This window comes from Ascaphus truei, chromosome 8 (genome assembly GCF_040206685.1).
Source record: "Ascaphus truei isolate aAscTru1 chromosome 8, aAscTru1.hap1, whole genome shotgun sequence".
Lineage (NCBI taxonomy): Eukaryota > Metazoa > Chordata > Amphibia > Anura > Ascaphidae > Ascaphus > Ascaphus truei.
Window position 1 is genome coordinate 97,845,048 of NC_134490.1, and position 22,783 is coordinate 97,867,830.

The 22,783-nt window shown below is 44.2% G+C and overlaps 1 protein-coding gene across 1 annotated transcript in view; it reads right to left on the bottom strand.

Moving 5' to 3' along the window:
• The window catches only part of ANK3 (ankyrin 3), a 461,946-nt gene that overhangs the window by 102,355 nt on the left and 336,808 nt on the right, over nucleotides 1-22,783 (bottom strand). The window contains 2 exon segments of the mRNA XM_075612960.1: nucleotides 6,882-7,106; nucleotides 16,316-16,422. Of these exon segments, the coding sequence (XP_075469075.1) occupies nucleotides 6,882-7,106; nucleotides 16,316-16,422 (332 nt within the window).

Genomic DNA, 22,783 nt, shown 5'->3' on the forward strand with positions numbered 1-22,783 from the left:
CTCCCAATGTATCCAACATCTGCTACATCTGTATCCGCACTCTCCCAATGTATCCAACATCTGCTACATCTGTATCCGCGCTCTCCCAATGTATCCAACGCCTGCTACATCTGTGTCTGCGCTCTCCCAATGTATCCAACTCCTGCTACATCTGTATCTGCGCTCTCCCAATGTATCCAACACCTGCTACATCTGTATCTGCGCTCTCCCAATGTATCCAACATCTGCTACATCTGTATCTGCACTCTCCCAATGTATCCAACACCTGCTACATCTGTATCCGCGCTCTCCCAATGTATCCAACGCCTGCTACATCTGTATCCGCGCTCTCCCAATGTATCCAACATCTGCTACATCTGTATCCGCACTCTCCCAATGTATCCAACACCTGCTACATCTGTGTCCACACTCTCCCAATGTAGCCAACGCCTGCTACATCTGTATCTGCGCTCTCCCAATGTATCCAACATCTGCTACATCTGTATCCGCACTCTCCCAATGTATCCAACATCTGCTACATCTGTATCTGCGCTCTCCCAATGTATCCAACATCTGCTACATCTGTGTCTGCGCTCTCCCAATGTAGCCAACACCTGCTACATCTGTATCTGCACTCTCCCAATGTATCCAACACCTGCTACATCTGTATCTGCACTCTCCCAATGTATCCAACATCTGCTACATCTGTATCTGCACTCTCCCAATGTATCCAACACCTGCTACATCTGTATCCGCACTCTCCCAATGTATCCAACATCTGCTACATCTGTATCCGCACTCCCAATGTATCCAACATCTGCTACATCTGTATCTGCGCTCTCCCAATGTATCCAACATCTGCTACATCTGTGTCTGCGCTCTCCCAATGTAGCCAACACCTGCTACATCTGTATCTGCACTCTCCCAATGTATCCAACACCTGCTACATCTGTATCTGCACTCTCCCAATGTATCCAACATCTGCTACATCTGTATCTGCACTCTCCCAATGTATCCAACACCTGCTACATCTGTATCCGCACTCTCCCAATGTATCCAACATCTGCTACATCTGTATCCGCACTCTCCCAATGTATCCAACATCTGCTACATCTGTGTCTGCGCTCTCCCAATGTATCCAACATCTGCTACATCTGTGTCCGCACTCTCCCAATGTATCCAACGCCTGCTACATCTGTATCCGCACTCTCCCAATGTATCCAACATCTGCTACATCTGTATCCGCACTCTCCCAATGTAGCCAACGCCTGCTACATCTGTATCATCATTAATATAGGTTTATTTTTTATTTTATTTTTCCTGTATTTCCTGTGGCCGTTCCTTAATTTTTTTTAAAGTAATATATTTCTTGTCCGTAAAGCAGTTGAGAAATTTGATTAATCAGTTGGTCAAATGAACTCATTCAAGAGCCAAAGGAGGAAGCGTTAAAATGATATCAATCTCCCTCGGTTTAACACAGGGCAAATAGATCACAGGATACAGCTTAAATTGATAAACAAAAAGTATATATGTATATACCGTATGTAATAAGTATCAAAGTATGTAAAGTTCATTAAATGAGAGACCGAGGATCTGCAATATATGCTAGTGCTCCCACCAAGCAAGATTTTTGAACATTTGCCTGTAAATACCTTCTCTTGAACAAAGTAAAATTTAAAGACCGTCACTCCAAACTACAAATGTATTTGATGCAGCAGGAACATTTCAAACTGAAAAGAAAATACAGCAGCCATGAAAAATCAAAGAGATGCGGCCTGTGAGTGTCACATGCCTGGAAGCACAGAATTATTAGCGGTTATAAGACAAGCCACTTTTTATCTTTTCGACAACATGTGTTTACTGAAAGGCGTGGGACATTAAATCATAGAAATGTGGATGAGATAAATAATAAAATATACAAATAAAACCCTTAAGACATTTTGTATCCTGTCTTTTTATTTGATCAATGCAGCATCCTACCCAATAAATTTTGTCCCTTGCGGCCCAAGCTGCAGGATTCGGCTAACCAAGCTCTCTGCCTCGTTAAGAGGGGGGAAATTGGTAGGAAGATGCAGTTTACTGAATAACATCCATGCAGCAGGAAGAGAAATAAGAAGGGGACATTAGGGTTGAACTGCCATTCCCGGCAGAGGTTGCAGTTTTTAGTACCACCATGTGTCTGGTGCCTGCTTCAAATAAATCAAAGAAAAAATTCTGCGTGCACACTAAGGGAACTTCTCGGACAAATAATGGTGAATAAGGACTTCAAATGTGTCAGATTAAGCTTTGCCTATTTATGTAGAACACTTTAGGCAAATTTTAAGCATTTGCATTACAAGCACAAATCAACTACATCAAAAATATGATGCAATATAAAAGTGATATAATGCATCATTTTAGAGATGTAACCATCTTGAGGCTGGTGCATGTGCTAAATAAATAGATGCAATATTAAAACAAAATAATTGTTATGTTTTTATTTGTCCCTTCCAGACATGTAATAAATAGACACAATATATGATAGGAATCCTCATTGTGAAAACACTGTTTTTCTCCAGTTTTTATTCATCCAGAAATAATATTTTTCTTCATTTTCAGAGAGGTGGAAAAAAAAATTGTGTAAATTCGCAAATGAATGCCTATTTATTTTCATCCCACAAAAACTTTCATGAAAAACAGCAGACTTTGCAAATCATTTCTTTTAATCTCTACAATTTCTCATATTGAAGAGGCTAAGGTGCACACAAAATTTGGCTTGTGGGGTGTTAATACACATACAGATACACATAGCAAACAACTAAAATAAAACGTCTAGTGGTATTATCAAAAGAGGAGGGCTGGGAAGGTGGTGATGATGATGATGATGATGGTGATGGTGATGATGAGGAGTGGTGATGGTGGTGGTGATGATGAGGAGTGGTGGTGGTGGTGGTGATGATGATGATGGTTGTGGTGATGGTGATGGTGGTGATGATGAGGAGTGATGGTGATGGTGGTGGTGATGATGAGGAGTGGTGGTGGTGGTGATGATGAGGAGTGGTGGTGGTGGTGGTGATGATGAGGAGTGATGGTGGTGGTGATGATGAGGGGTGGTGGTGGTGGTGATGATGAGTGGTGGTGGTGATGATGATGAGGAGTGGTGGTGTGGTGGTCGTAATGATGAGGAGTGGTGGTGGTGGTGGTGGTGGTGATGATGATGAGGAGTCGTGGTGGTGGTGATGATGAGGAGTGGTGGTGGTGGTGGTGGTGATGATGAGGAGTGGTGATGATTAGGAGTGGTGATGGTGGTGGTGGTGATGATGAGGAGTAGAGGTGGTGGTGGTAGTGGTGGTGGTGGAGATGATGATGAGGAGTGGTTGTGGTGATGATGATGAGTGGTGGTGGTGGTGATGATGATGAGTGGTGGTGGTGGTGATGATGAGGAGTGGTGATGGTGGTGGTGATGATGAGGAGTGGTGATGGTGGTGATGATGAGGAGTGGTGGTGGTGGTGGTGGTGAGGAGTGGTGATGGTGGTGGTGGTGGTGGTGATGATGAGGAGGGGTGATGGTGGTGATGATGAGGGGTGGTGGTGATGATGATGAGGAGTGGTGGTGGTGGTGGTGGTGGTGGTGGTGATGATGAGTGATGATGGTGGTGGTGGTGATGATGAGGAGTGGTGGTGGTGGTTGCGGTGGTGGTGGTGATGATGAGGAGTGGTGGTGGTGGTGGTGATGATGATGAGGAGTGGTGGTGGTGGTGATGAGGAGTGGTGATGGTGATGATGAGGAGTGGTGGTGGTGATGGTGATGATGATGAGGAGTGGTGGTGGTGGTGATGAGGAGTGGTGGTGGTGATGGTGATGATGAGGAGTGGTGGTGGTGATGGTGGTGGTGGTGGCATGTATGGGGAAGTATGAAGTGGGACCCTAGAGAAAATCTAGAAAAACATACTGCTTCTACTGAAATATCAGCAAGTCTTGAGAAATAAAATTGAAAGGGAGGTTAAAAAAACAAAAAAAAACAAAAATGTCAGTCTCAAAATGTTTAGAGATTAGCCATCAATGCCAAAAACAAAACTCTGGGCGTGCAAGGGCACACGCAATTCTACTTGTATGGGGAGGGTAAGAATCAGAGCCATATTCCTCAGCCAAACATGCAGGGCTAGATGCTGAACTCACACTATAGCTCTTAAACTGCAAGACTGAGGCGGTGGAGGTAGAAGAAATTGTGGAGTGTGGGATTGAGGCAGAAATAGAGGAGTCAGATGATGAAGATAACGATAATGACGACCGTGGTGTTGGTAGAGGTGAGGTCATGGTGTAATCCCTGGTGCTTCAACAATTGCTAGTGATGGCAGCAGTGACGATTATGATCCCGATAGTCAACTATTATTTCGGCAGTAGGCAGCCATAGTCACAACACTAATAGCACTAGCATTCATGCTCCTATTAGCAGTACACCAAAAAGCAGAACTGACATGCCTAGGCATTATATATTGCAAAGTAAAAGGGGGGAGGCAAAAGAAATCAGCCCGAGCAGCAGCAGCAGCAAAGTTTTAAAAAACATCAAAATGTTGAGGAGGAAGAGGAGAATCCGAATGATAACGGGCTGATGAATATGTTGGTAATGGAGGTGAGTGCACCAGAAATAGCAGGGCAGCTTCTAGAATGCTACTAGGCTAGCGGCAGCAGCAGCACCTGCCCTCTCACCTTAAGTCCTGCAGCACCCTTTAGGTCAGGCCTGCACAACTCCAGTCCTCGAGGGCTGCAAACAGGCAAGGTTTTCAGTATATCCCTACTTCAGCACAGCTAGCTCAGTATGACTGAGCCACTAATTGAGCAAGCTGTGCTGAAGTAGGGATATCCTGAAAACCTGGCCTGTTTGTGGCCCTCAAGGACTGGAGTTTTGCAGGCCTGCTTTAGGTCAAGGCCGTCAGTAATACCCTGTCTTGTCATCTATTCAAAGATCCAGATTATTTATTTCTTTCCTTTTACATGGAAGGTGAGGGTGCAGCCACTTCTTTGTGCCATGCCATTGTGGGGCAGAGGAAAGCAGGGACTCATTGGAGTGCCTCCTCTAAACTTATAGGGCAGAGAGGTTTAAACTCTGAGAAGAGCACACGCAGGAGCACAGTTGTGAGAAGGACTCATGTCCTGGTAATCAATCAAGCGTTTCAGAGAGTTTTGCTGCTCCAGCCAGTGGCATAACTACGTGGCCACAAAACCCTGCAATCCGTGGGGTCCCGAAAGTGTGCTGGAATTTGGTCTTGGCGGCTGACAGAGTTCGGGCCCAAGTTTTTCTGGTGGCTGCTGCTTCTCCGCTGCCTCTGTTTGATGCGGGGGTGGGTCCGGCAGTGCACAGCCGCGTCCTCCTCCCCCTGCCCGTTTCCCCGCCCGGACATCAGCCCACATGGCAGAGGATTGTCTGCAGCAGCTACCAGGTAAAGTTATTGGGGTAGTGTGTGTTATTTTGTGGAGGGGTGGTTGGGGGTGGGTGGGGGAAAGATATTTGTGTGTGTGAAGGGGCGGGGGGTTATTTGTATGTATGTGTGCGTGTGGTGAGGGGGAATTTGTGTGTGTGCAGGGGGGGTTAATTTTGTGTGTGCGGGGGGGGGGGTAATTGTGTGTGTGGAGGGGTTTGTGTGTGTGTGTATATGTGTGTGTGTGTGGGGGGGGGGGGAGGATTGAGCATGTGTGGGAAGGGGGATTGTGAGAGGGAGGAAGTGTAAGAAAGGGGCAGAGGGGGACAATGGTGGGAAGAGAAATAGAGGGAGTAGCAAAGGGGACAGTGAGGGGAGAGAAATAGCGGGGTGAGAGGTCAAGGTGCGAGGGGGCTCACAAGGACACTGATACAGGGACCCCTGTGGAAACCCTAGATTTATTTTGTGTTTTTTGTTTGGGGGCTCGTTAAAAAAAATTGCAGGGTTTCAAGAAATATAGTTACGACACTGACTCGAGTAGTGGGAAGCATAGACATGGAAAAAAGGGGCCCTGTTGCAGTAGAAAAACCATGTGAACTAATTATGTTTAATCCACTACACACCAACAAATATTTCACTAAGATTTTGGCGGGGTGCACACTTGCCATTATGCAATATGCTGCCTGTTAGCTTTGTAGAAACAAAGACATTTAGGGAGCCAAAACTTGCTGAAAAATAGCCAGTACTGCATATTCTTCAACAAGGCTGTTTCACAACTGTAGCAAGAGGTTGTTGAATTAATGGGCTGGGCTCTTAATGGTTCACACACTAAGAGTACACACCACAGCCGATGTGGAAAAGTGAGGGCCTGACACTTACAAGCTAAGTTTCTGCTGCTGACTGAGTTGACCATCTTGTCACCAGTGCTATCATACCCATGGCGTTTCCCCACGACCATCAGTACCCACCAGTTCTCCTCCCCAACCACCATCATTATCGTCATCAGTGCCAGCTGACAACCTGCCAGTTGAATCATTTCATATTTTAGGCTCTTTTTAAACCATTTTGTGGGGGCCCCCAACAAAAAGCTATTATGAAGATATTTACTTATCTCTAAAGTTCAAACCCTGCAGACTAATTGTATTGAAACTGATAATTTTGCATTAATAATCACTTATTGCATACAATATCAGGATTACTGTGCCGCCAAAGCACAAAACAGCAGTTTTTGCTACAAAACAGAGTTTGAAAAGCAGTACAGTGCATTTTGAAAGCCAAACACTAATTTTATGTAACCATTATGAATTAGAATAAACTAGTTGCTATTTGTGAGGTGTCCCTAACCTCTGTCACAAACAAGCACTGCGATGTAAAGGTTTAGTAAACCATTAGTTGCATTATGGGAACGCAAGCTCTCCATAACATTCTGCTTAATTAAATAGATAAATAAAATGAGACCTGTGATGATGTTATGTGCCATGAATTTAATGTGCGGTAACTTACCCCAAAAACTGTGCACCAGCTGGACCCATTTCTACCAGCCTACTGGCTAAGCCCTCTCCTTCTACCATTGGTGGCGGCGTTGCCAGTTTGTGTCTCTTCACTAGGCGGCAGGTGATACGGGTGGGTGCTGTACACTTGCGTGGGGGAATAATGATTTGCATCCCGTTGTGCCGACTCCCCCTCATGGAACCACCACGTGCATCAACCATAAAACTAACCAGGAACCTGTGGGAATAAAAGAGCCGGTCTTCAGGATTGTGATCACGTTTTGAGTAAAGTGGGAAAGATAAACCATGCCAAACGAGCGTTAGTGCAGCAAATACAAGGGTGCTAATAACGGAATTGCTTTTATTCTACCCACACTGTTATAGCCAAGTTAAGTCAACAATTTCTAGATTAGTACACATAATTATCATTTAGACAAACACTACAGCATAAGCCAGGTGATGCTTGATTAATAAACAGAATTTTAAAACAGAATACTGTAATTGTGACATGCATTTAACTTTTGTCCTAATTTTTATAGATGAACTATTCAAAATCAAAACACCATTTTATGGTGAGGGATGAAATAATAATAATAAAAAAAAAACTCCCACCCATATGTTCATATAATTGAACAACTTTTTGTACAAAGATAAAAAGGAAGGGGAACAATAAAGGATTAATTTCTCAGTCATCCTGTCATGGGAAAGACTAGCTGTCCTTCCTTAAAATGTAGGCCCTTTCCCTCTTCCGAAAGTGTTGCTTTTGTATACGACTGATTAGCTATTCCAGGCCAAAGATAAAAGTACTGGAGATGTGGAGCAATCAACCTCTCAGGAAGGTTTCACACCGACAGTCTGGTTTCAGAGAAAGGATTCTAACTTAGTCAAATGAGAAATGCCAAACTTTGCATTCCTACCAAGTAACATTGAACTTACACCTAGGGCACACCTACCAAGTAACATCTGGACTTACACCTAGGGCACACCTACCAAGTAACATCTGGACTTACACCTAGGGCACACCTACCAAGTAACATCTGGACTTACACCTAGGGCACACCTACCAAGTAACATCTGAACTTACACCTAGGGCACACCTACCAAGTAACATCTGAACTTACACCTAGGGCACACCTACCAAGTAACATCTGAACTTACACCTAGGACACACCTACCAAGTAACATCTGGACTTACACCTACCAAGTAACATCTGAACTTACACCTAGGGCACACCTACCAAGTAACATCTGGACTTACACCTAGGGCACACCTACCAAGTAACATCTGGACTTACACCTAGGGCACACCTACCAAGTAACATCTGAACTTACACCTACGGCACACCTACCAAGTAACATCTGAACTTACACCTAGGGCACACCTACCAAGTAACATCTGAACTTACACCTAGGACACACCTACCAAGTAACATCTGGACTTACACCTACCAAGTAACATCTGAACTTACACCTAGGGCACACCTACCAAGTAACGAACTTACACCTAGGGCACACCTACCAAGTAACGAACTTACACCTAGGGCACACCTACCAAGTAACGAACTTACACCTAGGGCACACCTACCAAGTAACATCTGAACTTACACCTAGGACACACCTACCAAGTAACATCTGAACTTACACCTAGGGCACACCTACCAAGTAACATCTGAACTTACACCTAGGGCACACCTACCAAGTAACATCTGAACTTACACCTAGGGCACACCTACCAAGTAACATCTGAACTTACACCTAGGGCACACCTACCAAGTAACATCTGAACTTACACCTAGGGCACACCTACCAAGTAACATCTGAACTTACACCTAGGGCACACCTACCAAGTAACATCTGAACTTACACCTAGGGCACACCTACCAAGTAACATCTGAACTTACACCTAGGGCACACCTACCAAGTAACATTGAACTTACACCTAGGGCACACCTACCAAGTAACATCTGAACTTACACCTAGGACACACCTACCAAGTAACATCTGGACTTACACCTAGGACACACCTACCAAGTAACATTGAACTTACACCTAGGGCACACCTACCAAGTAACATCTGAACTTACACCTAGGGCACACCTACCAAGTAACATCTGAACTTACACCTAGGGCACACCTACCAAGTAACATCTGAACTTACACCTAGGACACACCTACCAAGTAACATCTGGACTTACACCTAGGGCACACCTACCAAGTAACATCTGAACTTACACCTAGGACACACCTACCAAGTAACATCTGAACTTACACCTATGGTACACCTACCAAGTAACGAACTTACACCTAGGGCACACCTACCAAGTAACGAACTTACACCTAGGGCACACCTACCAAGTAACATCTGAACTTACACCTAGGACACACCTACCAAGTAACATCTGAACTTACACCTAGGACACACCTACCAAGTAACATCTGGACTTACACCTAGGGCACACCTACCAAGTAACATCTGAACTTACACCTAGGACACACCTACCAAGTAACATCTGAACTTACACCTAGGGCACACCTACCAAGTAACATCTGGACTTACACCTAGGGCACACCTACCAAGTAACGAACTTACACCTAGGGCACACCTACCAAGTAACGAACTTACACCTAGGGTACACCTACCAAGTAACATCTGAACTTACACCTAGGGCACACCTACCAAGTAACATCTGGACTTACACCTAGGGCACACCTACCAAGTAACATCTGGACTTACACCTAGGGCACACCTACCAAGTAACATCTGGACTTACACCTAGGGCACACCTACCAAGTAACATCTGGACTTACACCTAGGGCACACCTACCAAGTAACATCTGAACTTACACCTAGGACACACCTACCAAGTAACATTTGAACTTACACCTATGGTACACCTACCAAGTAACGAACTTACACCTAGGGCACACCTACCAAGTAACGAACTTACACCTAGGGCACACCTACCAAGTAACATCTGAACTTACACCTAGGGCACACCTACCAAGTAACATCTGGACTTACACCTAGGGCACACCTACCAAGTAACATCTGGACTTACACCTACCAAGTAACATCTGGACTTACACCTAGGGCACACCTACCAAGTAACATCTGAACTTACACCCAGGACACACCTACCAAGTAACATCTGAACTTACACCTATGGTACACCTACCAAGTAACATCTGGACTTACACCTAGGGCACACCTACCAAGTAACGAACTTACACCTAGGGCACACCTACCAAGTAACGAACTTACACCTAGGGCACACCTACCAAGTAACGAACTTACACCTAGGGCACACCTACCAAGTAACGAACTTACACCTAGGGCACACCTACCAAGTAACATCTGAACTTACACCTAGGGCACACCTACCAAGTAACATCTGGACTTACACCTAGGGCACACCTACCAAGTAACATCTGGACTTACACCTACCAAGTAACATCTGAACTTGCACCTAGGACACACCTACCAAGTAACATCTGGACTTACACCTACCAAGTAACATCTGGACTTACACCTAGGGCACACCTACCAAGTAACATCTGGACTTACACCTAGGACACACCTACCAAGTAACATCTGAACTTACACCTAGGGCACACCTACCAAGTAACATCTGAACTTACACCTACAGTAGGGTATTTCTTTACACCAGCAGTTTTAGTCACTATTATACAATTAAACTAGACCGACATCTTTTGGAAAAAGTTGCTGGTAGTAGATACAAACAACCAATGTCTGTATTGGGCAAACAAAGCCCCTTTGATTAAAACCTTTCAATTTGTCAAATAAGGGACAAAATGCTTTCAAAAGATACAGGATATCCTTAGTTCTCCTGGGCATTGTGAAACACGAAGCTAGAATATCTTAAATACTCCATTGATCGAGCAACTAGGAAAACTACGCTGTATTGTGACTGTTAAATAATGCAAGAAGAGAGCTATGACTTTGGGAGTTTCACATCTTAAAACCCACCCCATGAACTTACAATACAATACAATACAATGACTTAGCTGCTACCTACCTAACAGTGTTCTATTAATAACAAATTACTATGTTCAGGTGTTTGTTTAAAGCTGCTGTTTACATTTTTATTTTATTTTTAATGTGTGCATCAATACAATCTACACACTGACAAGTGATTAGCTATGCTGCCGATCAATCGGCAAAGATTTGGCTCGGGGGTCCGCTAAATTCCTGTCAGTGCAGCAGAAGTAAACTATAGAGGCAAAGTTCTCTGTGGAAGATCATGTGACCAGGCAGTCACTAGATACAATTGGTGCACTGCTAGGCAGATGTCAGGACTCAAACAGGGGTGTGCCAGAGCCTGTTTAAGAAGAGGAAGGGAATGTGACTTCATAAATGGTTGCTATAGAAACAAAAACATGCTTGTTACATTATAATACATTAAAAATGTCTTATAAAATGCTACACGTATTTTCTCATAGTGCAAAACTGACTTATTAAAAAAAAAAAACACATGTACAGTAGGTTATTGCATGAACTGCAGCTTAAAAAATATATTTAACTAGGATCTCATTTTCTAGTATGTTGAACAAGGGTCTATATTGTTACAAAGGAGGTATGTACAAGTGGCACACTACTGTTAATATAAATGAATGCTATAGGATAGGCATTTTTCCTCCTTGGTGCTCACCGACGTCTCAAAGCTGGATCCACGTATGTATAGTAAATGTTGAAAATAGAGGAAGCACACAGGAGACTTAAAGTTGAGTGCAAAGACGTCTGTTGTGTTCAGTACATCAGAGCAGGTATATACACTGATGTTTCAGGACAACCCTGTCCTTTCCTCAGACCATACACCTTACAAATGATTGATAAACAACTTTACATACACCTAGGGGTTAAAAATCACCTTAGCCCCAACACCTGTGATACGAGGCTGAGCAGCCACTACAGCCTAATGATTTCCTGGGACGGGGGAGCCAGCACAGCTCCCGCTGACAACCCAGAGCAGCCACTTACCATGGGACTACCACAAGCCTGTGAAACTGGGAAATGTAGGAATAAGAGCAGCTATAGCCCACACATCTTACATCCAACATTACAAACTTTCAGCACAGTGGTAACCAGGCAGGTCGGAATGCTCAACTGGGAGAATAAGCGGAAGGTCCACAACAGCATGTCAAAAGAACAATATAAAGCCTTGAAAGAATTGCAGAACAGCACTGATATCGTTATAACACCGGCAGATAAAGGCGGGACAAGTGTAATACAAAACAGAACAGACTACCATAAAGAAATGACGAAACAACTTCATAACAGACAACACTACAAAATCATAGTGCATGATCCGGTTTTCAACCTGCAAAGACAGACCAGTAAACTTGTAACAGAGGCATATTCAACAAATATTATAAACAAACATCAAAAAGAATTCCTGCTGCCAAGACATCCAATAACACCGGTTCTATATACACTACCAACAATTCACAAACGCTCAGTTAAACCTCCAGACAGGCCAATTGTTGCCGGCACAAACTCCATTTTTCAACCATTGGCTATATTTGTAGATAAGATACTACAGCCCCGGGTTAAAACCACACCTGCATACCTTAAGGATACAACTGACTTTTTACAACTGATAGATCAGCTCAAACCACAAGGGAACAACATTTGGCTTGCACCTTAGATGTGCAAAGTCTCTACACAGCTATTCCACATAAAGACGGCCTATTAGCTACAAATAAAGCATTACAATCGGGTGGTGCACTACCAAAACCACTGGCTGACTTTACCCCATCACTTTTAAAAATCATTCTTACTAAGAATTACTTTAGATACAATCACATTTTTTATTATTAATATTATTATTATTATTATTAATATTATGACATTTAAAAGAACAATCCAAGCCTGCCAATTTTTATTTTATTTTTAAGGGATTGCTATGGGGACGAATATGGCACCTACATATGCCAACCTATTCATGGCAGAGTTAGAGGTCACTTTTGTGTTAAATAATGAAGACTTTTCTGAGAATATCCGCACATGGAAACCTTTCATCGGATCTATATTGTTGCTGGAGCACAAGGATGTCAACTTCTATATGTATTACCTACTGTAACATGCCTTTTCCTGGGGAGCCGAACATCACCAATGATGAAACGTGTGTTTACTATTATGACATTTAAAAGAACAATCCAAGCCTGCCAATTTTTATTTTATTTTTAATATAGAATTGAAGCAGGGGATACCCGAAGTAGGTGCTGATAGCTGCTCCGGCTCAGCACGCAGAGCTTTAAAGTTTTAAGCTCCCACATCACATGGGCCAATAGGAAACTGCACCGATGATGTCACGGCTTCCTATTGGTTTGCAGGGCGGGAAATCTCTAAAGTGCCGACATATTGTGAACACTGGTAGCCGAATGGTGCAGCTACCGGCACCTAATTTGCAGGTAAGTATCCCCGGAAGCAGGGGGTACCTGGAGCTGAAATTAACGGGATTAATCTCCGGAGACCCCTTTCAACCATACAGGTGAAATCTTTCCTTATGGCCCAGCGTCCACGGGATATTCTAGAGCACATTCCAAAAATCTGGGACACTCCGCCGGACAGTGCAAAGCCGGCTGTAATGGCCCATCAGATTAACATAGCGTGGGTCCCTGCGTTTGAATGGGACTCGCAATGTTTGAATCCTACCGAGTTGATCCTGTCTGTTAGGCCTCGTCCAGGGTGGGTAGAGGCGCGCTGGTGCTCCAGTGCTGCGCCCTGCTCGGCCGTGCTTTTCCTGGCCGGCTAGGTGCACGCGCGTCTGTGGGCGCGGCCGTTTGAGGACCGAAACGTTGGATATGATGTTTTGTTGAATAATACAGGATCTTTGATATTCATTTGGAGTGCTGCCTCTGATATTCGTCCACGTGCGGTATCGTATTGCCTATTTATTTGTACAGGATTTGCACCCATTTTTTCTATTCAGACGGAGTGCCTATGGTTCTTTATTACCTGATATATATATATATATATATATATATATATATATATATATATAGGAAATACGATACCGCATCAAGATGAAATATCAGAGACAGCACTCCAAATGGTAGTCAAAATATTGTATTGAATCAACAAGACATCATTCCAACGTTTCGGTCCACAAACGGGACCTTTATCAAGGTGATCACCTTACTTAAACATGTCACTACTGAAAGCAAATATCTGACAGATTCTGTTTCTTTGAAAATGACTTATTCCTTTGGGCACCTGAATGGATGAGTGACAAATCAAGTGTATTCTTTACCATTACACCACCCTGCCCTTGTAAGAGGACCAATAAAGACAAAGGTGAGAAGCCAATGAATTATATTAAGGACATTACTCTGAGATGAGCGAGAAAGACCCTTTAAAGGAGCAATCCCACCTAGGACCAAAGTGAACCAATTCCAGTGACATGTTTAAGGAGTCTCGTCTGGGTACTTGATAAAAACAGGGTTTACCCAATTCTGACAGCTATAGAGTTTGTTTTATTTATGAGACTGGTTAGACTTGGGAGGGGTTTGATTTCCTCTGGCCACACCCTTGTGTATGATGAAAAAGTGTGTTCAGCAAGTGCTTGTGCAACCAGAGTCCCCCTTCCCACAACTTTACTGCTTCTCTGAAAAGGACAGGGTGGGATAAGTGTAGAAAACACTTCATTGGCAAACACTTCCCTGTTTGGAGGCACCTAAGACATTTACCTGGACGTCTGTTGGAATTGCACCTTCAAAAGAAACCTCCTGCATATTGTGGGTTGGACAGAACTGTTACCCATTTACTATGGCACCCCTTGGAAATGCCTTATCAAAGAGGCAGTCCCACATAGAAGACCAAAAAAAAGCTTGGAAAAGGCTTCCTTACAAAGAGCCAATAACCCCTAACCCTGTCATTGTCGGAAGCCCAGCAGCGCTCAGGATCATAACCGCTTGGTCAAGACATGTTCCCAAGTGAAAAAAGGAGTAATAGTTTGGGAAGTTCCTTCCATTGTATCTGTTACATTTAATATGCATGCAAAAGTTCTAATAAGGATACATTGTGGTTTATAGTACAGATGCAAACAATTATCTTGACTTTTCGTAATAATTTTGTGAATTACATTTCTATGTCAATATGCTAAAAGTAACTTTGTCTTGATCAATATAGGAATAAGAGGCTAGCTAGAACAGAGCGTACAGGACTCTGTATTAGTATTTATTAGTATAAGTAATACAAGAAGCAACACAATCACACACAGATGAATGTTATCACCTTGCATCATAGTGGGGGAGTGGAGAGATAAAGCTGCAAAATAATACAGAAAGCAAAAAAATAATAAATCATATAAGACAATTAAATGCAAGCAACATATATCGATCAGATTGGAAACCTGTATATGGCAGCAAAATAGGAGCCTGCTCACAAGATATCTGAACAGAAAATATAGTTTCAACCAACAATGAATGACACTTTTGGTGACATTGGCTAAGCACTGATACTGCCTATTGAACCACACACACACACACACACACACACACACACACACACACACACACACACACACACACACACACACACACACACACACACACACACACACACACACACACACACTTTGTTATGTTATGTTGGGTAAAAAAAGTGACAACAACCCTCCACAGCAAAGCATATAGCAAATGGATATATTACTGTATGCTCATCTGCATGTCTTAGACAGGTCTGCAACCCCGCCTTTCACCATTATCACCCAGCACACAGCACTTCCACTGCAGCAAGGGATTCTGGGAAATGACATGCAAATGAGCACAGTGCCACCTTTTGCTTATGCTTTTGAAGCAAAAAGTGGCACTGTGTGCTCATTCGCATGTCATTTCCCAGAATCCCTTGCTGCAGTGGAAGTGCTGTGTGTGCTGGGTGATAATGGTCCTAAGGCATGCAAATGAGCATACAGTAGTATTTCCATTATAATATATAATATAATATGTTTACACACACACTATAAATATGGACACTTACATTAATATCATGGTTTGTAACATCTCTTGGTTGGCAGTCTGATGGCTATTTTTAACCATCGCACAAATCTCCAAGGTGGGCAATAGTTAGATGACCATGGCTCAGATTTACTAAGTGGTGCCAAGCCAATAGATCCCATATGTCCATTCACTTGAATGAGGTGTAAGGTAACTTACTGTACATTTTGGCACTATCTCACAAATATTCCCCTATATCTCCAGAACTCGGAGAACCTTACTTTACATTAATAAAACAATAATCAAGAAGAGCAGATTGTTGCTTTAAATACATTGTGGCTTTATTATAAAAGTATGAGATGTTAATATGAAGGATATTAAGAACACGTGTTGAAACATTTGGTATTAGAATGCCATAATATAGTATATACGTGTAGGGAAAATAGATTTCAAAGCAAGAGTACATTTAAATAGCACAACAAAACTCACCCAGAATGAACTGGACTGGAGACAAGATTAACATTGTCCAATGTATCTGCAGCCCAGCTATAGTGCCTCAGCGAATCGGAGTCAAATTCTCTCGTTAAAGAAAGGTGCTGAAACAGATGACATTTACAAAAACATTAAAAGACAAGTATGAGAAGGAAAAACGTTGCATTTGAGGCATAGTGTGCAATAAACCAGCATTGTGGTCCTTTGTAAGGAAAGTGGGCATAAAAAGAAAGATTATTAGTTCTGTTCAATCAAGTTTATCATTACTAGTGTTAAAGTTGTTCAAACGTTTGTGTTTGTGTTAACCAACACAACAGGCTAAATCTTAAGAGATATTTCTGTAATGAGATTTTAAAGGGCTACAAGTGAAACACACAAACTGTACCTTGTTTGTGTCTGCTTCAAAGTTAAGAAATGTGATTTACAGGCATACCCCGGTTTAAGGACACTCACTAAGTACACTCGCGAGTACGAACACTTATTCTACCCTACAGACCACCGTTGTAGTGACCCGCTGATTCCCCTCGCCCAATAGGCAAATGGCAGCTCACGCATGCACCTGTCAGCACGTCCTGAACAGCAATACCGGCTCCCTACCTGTACCGAAGCTGTGCGCTAGCGGGGAGACTATAGAGCCTGTTACACATGGGTTATTTACATTAGTTATACACGTATATGACGATTGCAGTACAGTACATGCATCTATAAGTGGGAAAAAGGGAGTGCTTCACTTTAAGTACATTTTCGCTTTACATACATGCTCTGGTCCCATTGCGTACGTTAGTGCGGGGTACGCCTGTTTAGATGTAGCAGACATGTTTTCCCCCATTAACACGAGTGATTGATTTAACGCTAGAGTGAAATTGAAAACAATAGTAATGGGTACTTTATTTTGCGTTAACAGGGACACGAATGTCTGCTACATCTGCACGTTTTACAGTTTGCAGGGGTAATTAGAGGGGTTCACATAAACTAAGACATAGCAGATTTTGTAATCGGTGGATGGGAAAATAATGGACAGTGCCTCACTCAGAATTTGATATACTGTATGCCATTACAAATTATATTATGTGCATCAAGTAACTCCACAGTTCCACAATGGCCACCATCCTACTTTGCCCACCCAGCCTGTTTCTGTTTCAGCCACAACTGGAGGAAGGAAGGCTGCCTTGGTTACCAAGCTTGAGAACACTGTAAAATAAACAGAGATACATGGCTGTGCACACAACTGCTTCCCCTCCATCCACATCTGCTCCATCATCAGCAGCAGTGGGGAACACTGAACGCTTTCCTAACAATGCCTACAACCGCTCTGCAAAGTCAGCCTGATGCCTTCATACACTGATGCCAAGATATGCATGTTCAAAATGCCTGTTTTATCATTAATATTATAGCATTCTAAAAAAAATCTGCTTTTTTGCATTTACGAGCCAAGAATTGTGAAAATTGCAGTTAAACTGTGTAAGGCTAAGGCCCCGCTGCACGCACCCGCACGGCTGCCTTGCTTGCCGGCGTCCCGCGATCTGTGGTCCGCCGTGAACTTGTTTCGGGGCGGGGGGGGGCGTGACCAAAACACGTCGGGTGGGTGGAGCCATGAAGTGGGGGGCAGGGCCATTACACACACAGGCACACACATTAATAGACTGATGGATACACTTGCCATCCACTGGAGGAAGGGAGGGGGAAAGTAATAGGCCCTGAAGCCTGACTCATCTGACCCTTCCCTACACACAGCGCCCGGGCTGGAAACCCCTCTGCCTTGTTGCTTTCCCTTTGGGATGAGATTCCTATTATGCACAGACCCCCCGCCCCGTGCATCTGCTGCTGCCTCTCCTCCCGGGGCCGACAAGTTCAGCTGCCGGAGCTGGCCGCAACCTCCCCAGCGCGCAGCACGGGCAGCCTGTGACACGGGCACCGGAGGGGGGGAGGGGGGAGGGATGCTGCCATGCTGTATAGAGGACAGTGCAGATTTCAAATTGCAGGCGTGGGTAAACACACACAAACATACACACTCAGACCTCCCTCCCGTAGCTCCAGACAGCTCCCCTCCTCATTGGCTCACTGCCACACCACGTGACGCGGCAACGCTGCAAAACACCAGAGGCTTGTAGCTCTGGCCAGCTGACGCTTCACAGCACGTAGTGAGCCACGTCCGAAGGAGGCAGCGGGGACCAACAGACTGGAGGTAAGGGACTGGTGGTCCGCACGCCGCCGAACGCAGCGGGACCTCAGCCTAAGACATATCAATAACTTTGGGGACAAATGAGACATTTGGATGTACTTAAGTAGTTTTGGTCTTTACAATATATATATATATATAGCAAATAAACAAGAACAATAGGCACTCCGTCGGGTAAATCAAGATGATGGGTGCAAATCCTGTAGAAAATAAATAGACAATACGATACCGTGTTTGAGACGAATATCAAGAGGCAGCACTCCAATGGATGGTCAAAAAAAGCTTTGTATTGTTAAGACATCATTACCAACGTTTCGGTCCTACATGCGGGACCTTTCTCAAGGTGATGTGAATACAGAGTGCAACAGAACACCTATAAATACCCTAAAAACACATAACAAACAGGTGCAATCAATAAAACAATACCTTATTTGATAATGCAGCATGATTGGGATTTCTTCCCAAATGAATGGAAGCCCCAGCGTTGTCTGGAACGCATAGTGCGCTCGTGGAGTGAAACGCACCTACTGCGCATGCGCGGGTCAGAGGTGAAAGGCAAGAAGTCAAATAGTCACTTGATGCGTGTCAGGCGCCCCCTCTGGTAACTGACACGCATCAAGTGACTATTTGACTTCTTGCCTTTCACCTCTGACCCGCGCATGCGCAGTAGGTGCATTTCACTCCACGAGCGCACTATGCGTTCCAGACAACGCTGGGGCTTCCATTCATTTGGGAACAAATGTCTTATCAATACAAAGCTTTTTTTGACCATCCATTGGAGTGCTGCCTCTTGATATTCGTCTCAAACACGGTATCGTATTGCCTATATATATATATATATATATATATATATATATATATATATATATATATATATATATATATATATATATATATATATAATCAAAAAATAAATAGATGATACCGTTCTGTGGCTAACGAAATGCTTTTATTTGTGCGAGCTTTCGAGATACACTAATCTCTTCTTCCGGCGATGTTACAATGAATGAAGCAAGCAAAAGGTATACTATAAACAGTGTCTATTGGAATGTTATCTGTGCTGGTCCTTCCCCCGGTGTGGATTATATATATATTATATATATATATATATATACTGTACATCTCTCTCAGAAATGACTAGATTGATTGCCAATTTGTATATTTATTTATTGTCTCAGCCTGCTTTATTACTCAAGATTAGCTTACTCTTATGCAAGCAAGCAAATGCTACATTCCCTTACAATACAAAGTGCAGCAGGATGCCTGCTAAACATGCACTCTACACAAAGAATGGGGTGAATCTGTGTGGGCCTGGAACTCTTCCCAGTTCTGTCTCCTGTCAATGTCAGGACAACTCCAACTCCAAGATGTTTAGAGATATAGATTTCAAATGTCAGTTTTTCAAACTCCAGCCTTTGACCCCATCAGTGTAGAATGGCCGGTGACTGTGATATATATGATGCTGCAGTCCTCCACATTGGTCAAACACCGTTTTTAACATCATTTAAGCAGAAAAGGTCTGGAGTGCATTACACTGAGTGTTTACTGCACCGGTGAGCAAAACACATGGTGAACAAACCAGAGATGATCACATGCTCTTATCATATAGAGTATATATATATATATATAACTCCAAGAGACCATACTTGGTCATTATGAAAAGGAAAAAAAATTAACTGTAAAACAGGTTTTCAATGGTATTTTCTTTGGGCTCCACCCACTTCATTAGTAATTACTTACATACTGGGCAGCATGTGGAAGCTCTGATGCTTTCACTGACTTATTATGCATTATTATGTGAGCAGCTTGTTTTCAGTGAGAAGAAAGGGAGACAATGAAGAAGCTGGGAATGTGACCAATATTATTATTCAGATGCAACCGCTGAGGCTAGAAAATATTTGTAACAATTCAAACAACTAAACTAAATAAATATTACAGAGGCTTTTGCACATGTATGTGCATTTATTTTATTTGAGCACTAATATAGGTTGCAGCGCCTTTAAAACAATAAGGATTAATACGAGTTGGTGCCAACTGGTGTCTTAAGGGCCACATCCCAAAAGCTTGGTCAAGCCCCATAACATGGCATCAACATAACTTAATGTCATTTTTGGATAAACTGTGGGTCTTCAAAAGACAATAATGTCCCGCCGTGTTTTCTCCCACAACGAGGCACAGTTAATTATAATGGACATTAGTGATAATGAGATGCAAATGAGGCATTACCTTAACATCACATATCCACTAAATTCTGCTGTTAAGTCAGGGACTCCAAGTTTATTTATGACCTAAATAACGTAACAGTTACTCACATCCAGAGTGTAAGGTAAGAGTCTTACAGGGTTTAGCCTGGTGCAGCACCACAGTCAGGTATAGCTGTAGCGACACTTAACACCATCGATGCTGCGACTGCGAAAGTCACGACACTGAAGGATTAACGCCACGGGGGCGCCACTCAGAAGCAGGGACCCCCAACAGTGCGATCGCTGCAGACACGGTCTCAAGCGTCGCGGATATTTGCTAGTTCGTCCAGGACACTGGGGACAGGAAGCAGCGTAGCATCATTCCCGGAGTTGGTTCCCTCTCCACTCCTCTCTTTGCAACTCGAGCCGAAGACCTATTTCAGGGTCTGGATCAAAGCAATGCAAAGACATACAAAGGAGCATTCCAGGTAAATACCCCCCCTTCTTCAGCGCAGGCGGGAAGCAGGGGGTCTCCATAGATGAACCTTGTTCATTTCAGCTCCCCTAAATACTTTCTTTAGGTGCTGCCTGTACTTCTTGGTTCTTAAATCCCTTCGATATGTGGGCAAAAGGAAGCCACGCTGGATTTCCCTAGCAGGGGATAGTCTTGATAAGTATCTTGGAAACCATGGGTTACCCAGAGCTGGGCCGTGTCAATTTCAGCTCCGGGACCTCCTGGCTCCCAAGATACTTTTAGGCAAAGTCATTTTATGAACCCTGATATAACTGAGCTTAGTAAATCTGGCCTAGATTAGGGTTCCTAACATTGACACAGTTAGAGTCAGCCGACCCACATAAGCTTTTTCTAGTGAGAATTTTAAACATGACTCAGAAAACACTGTGGCTTATGTGGCCTGGGAATTTCAATATCCCAAAAAGATAGATGGATATTTACTTATTTTCAAGCTCAGTAATAGTCTTGCTTTTTTTCTTTAAGGGTAAGACACAGAAGATCTATAATGTTTAGCATATACAGTCTCATATTAGCATATTAATTCCCTTGGGTTATCTTCCACTGCAATACACACAGACAGTTGCATGAATTTGGGCAAATTTAAAAAAGCCCCAATATTAAAATGTTTAGCAAATACATCCACTCATTGTAACTGCCACTATTTAACATGTAACAAACCCTGGATACTCTACAGCAGCGGTGCGCAAGAATATTTAGGGGGGGCGCAGGCTGCGTGCGGGGAAGCCTGGGGGCGGGCAGAGCTGTGCACGGGCGGCCAAGCAGCTCACAAGCTCCGTGCTGCTGTTTCTGTGTGATCTCTGCCTGCGGCGGGGCGTTCCCTGCACACACACAGCCCCTCCTCCTCCTGTCCCAGTACTCAGCCTGCAATGGGGGCGGGGCCTTCCCTGCACACACACAGCCCCTCCTCCTCCTGTCCCAGTACTCAGTCTGCAGCGGGGGCGGGGCCTTCCCTGCACACACACAGCCCCTCCTCCTCCTGTCCCAGTACTCAGCCTGCAATGGGGGCGGGGCCTTCCCTGCACACACACAGCCCCTCCTCCTCCTGTCCCAGTACTCAGCCTGAAGCGGGGGCGGGGCCTTCCCTGCACACACACAGCCCCTCCTCCTCCTGTCCCAGTACTCAGCCTGAAGCGGGGGCGGGGCCTTCCCTGCACACACACAGCCCCTCCTCCTCCTGTCCCAGTACTCAGCCTGCAGCGGGGGCGGGGCCTTCCCTGCACACACACAGCCCCTCCTCCTCCTGTCCCAGTACTCAGCCTGCAATGGGGGCGGGGCCTTCCCTGCACACACACAGCCCCTCCTCCTCCTGTCCCAGTGCTCAGTCTGCAGCGGGGGCGGGGCCTTCCCTGCACACACAGCCCCTCCTCCTCCTCCTGTCACAGTGCTCAGTCTGCAGCGGGGGCGGGGCCTTCCCTGCACACACACAGCCCCTCCTCCTCCTGTCCCAGTGCTCAGTCTGCAGCGGGGGCGGGGCCTTCCCTGCACACACACAGCCCCTCCTCCTCCTGTCCCAGTACTCAGCCTGCAGCGGGGGCGGGGCCTTCCCTGAACACACACAGCCCCTCCTC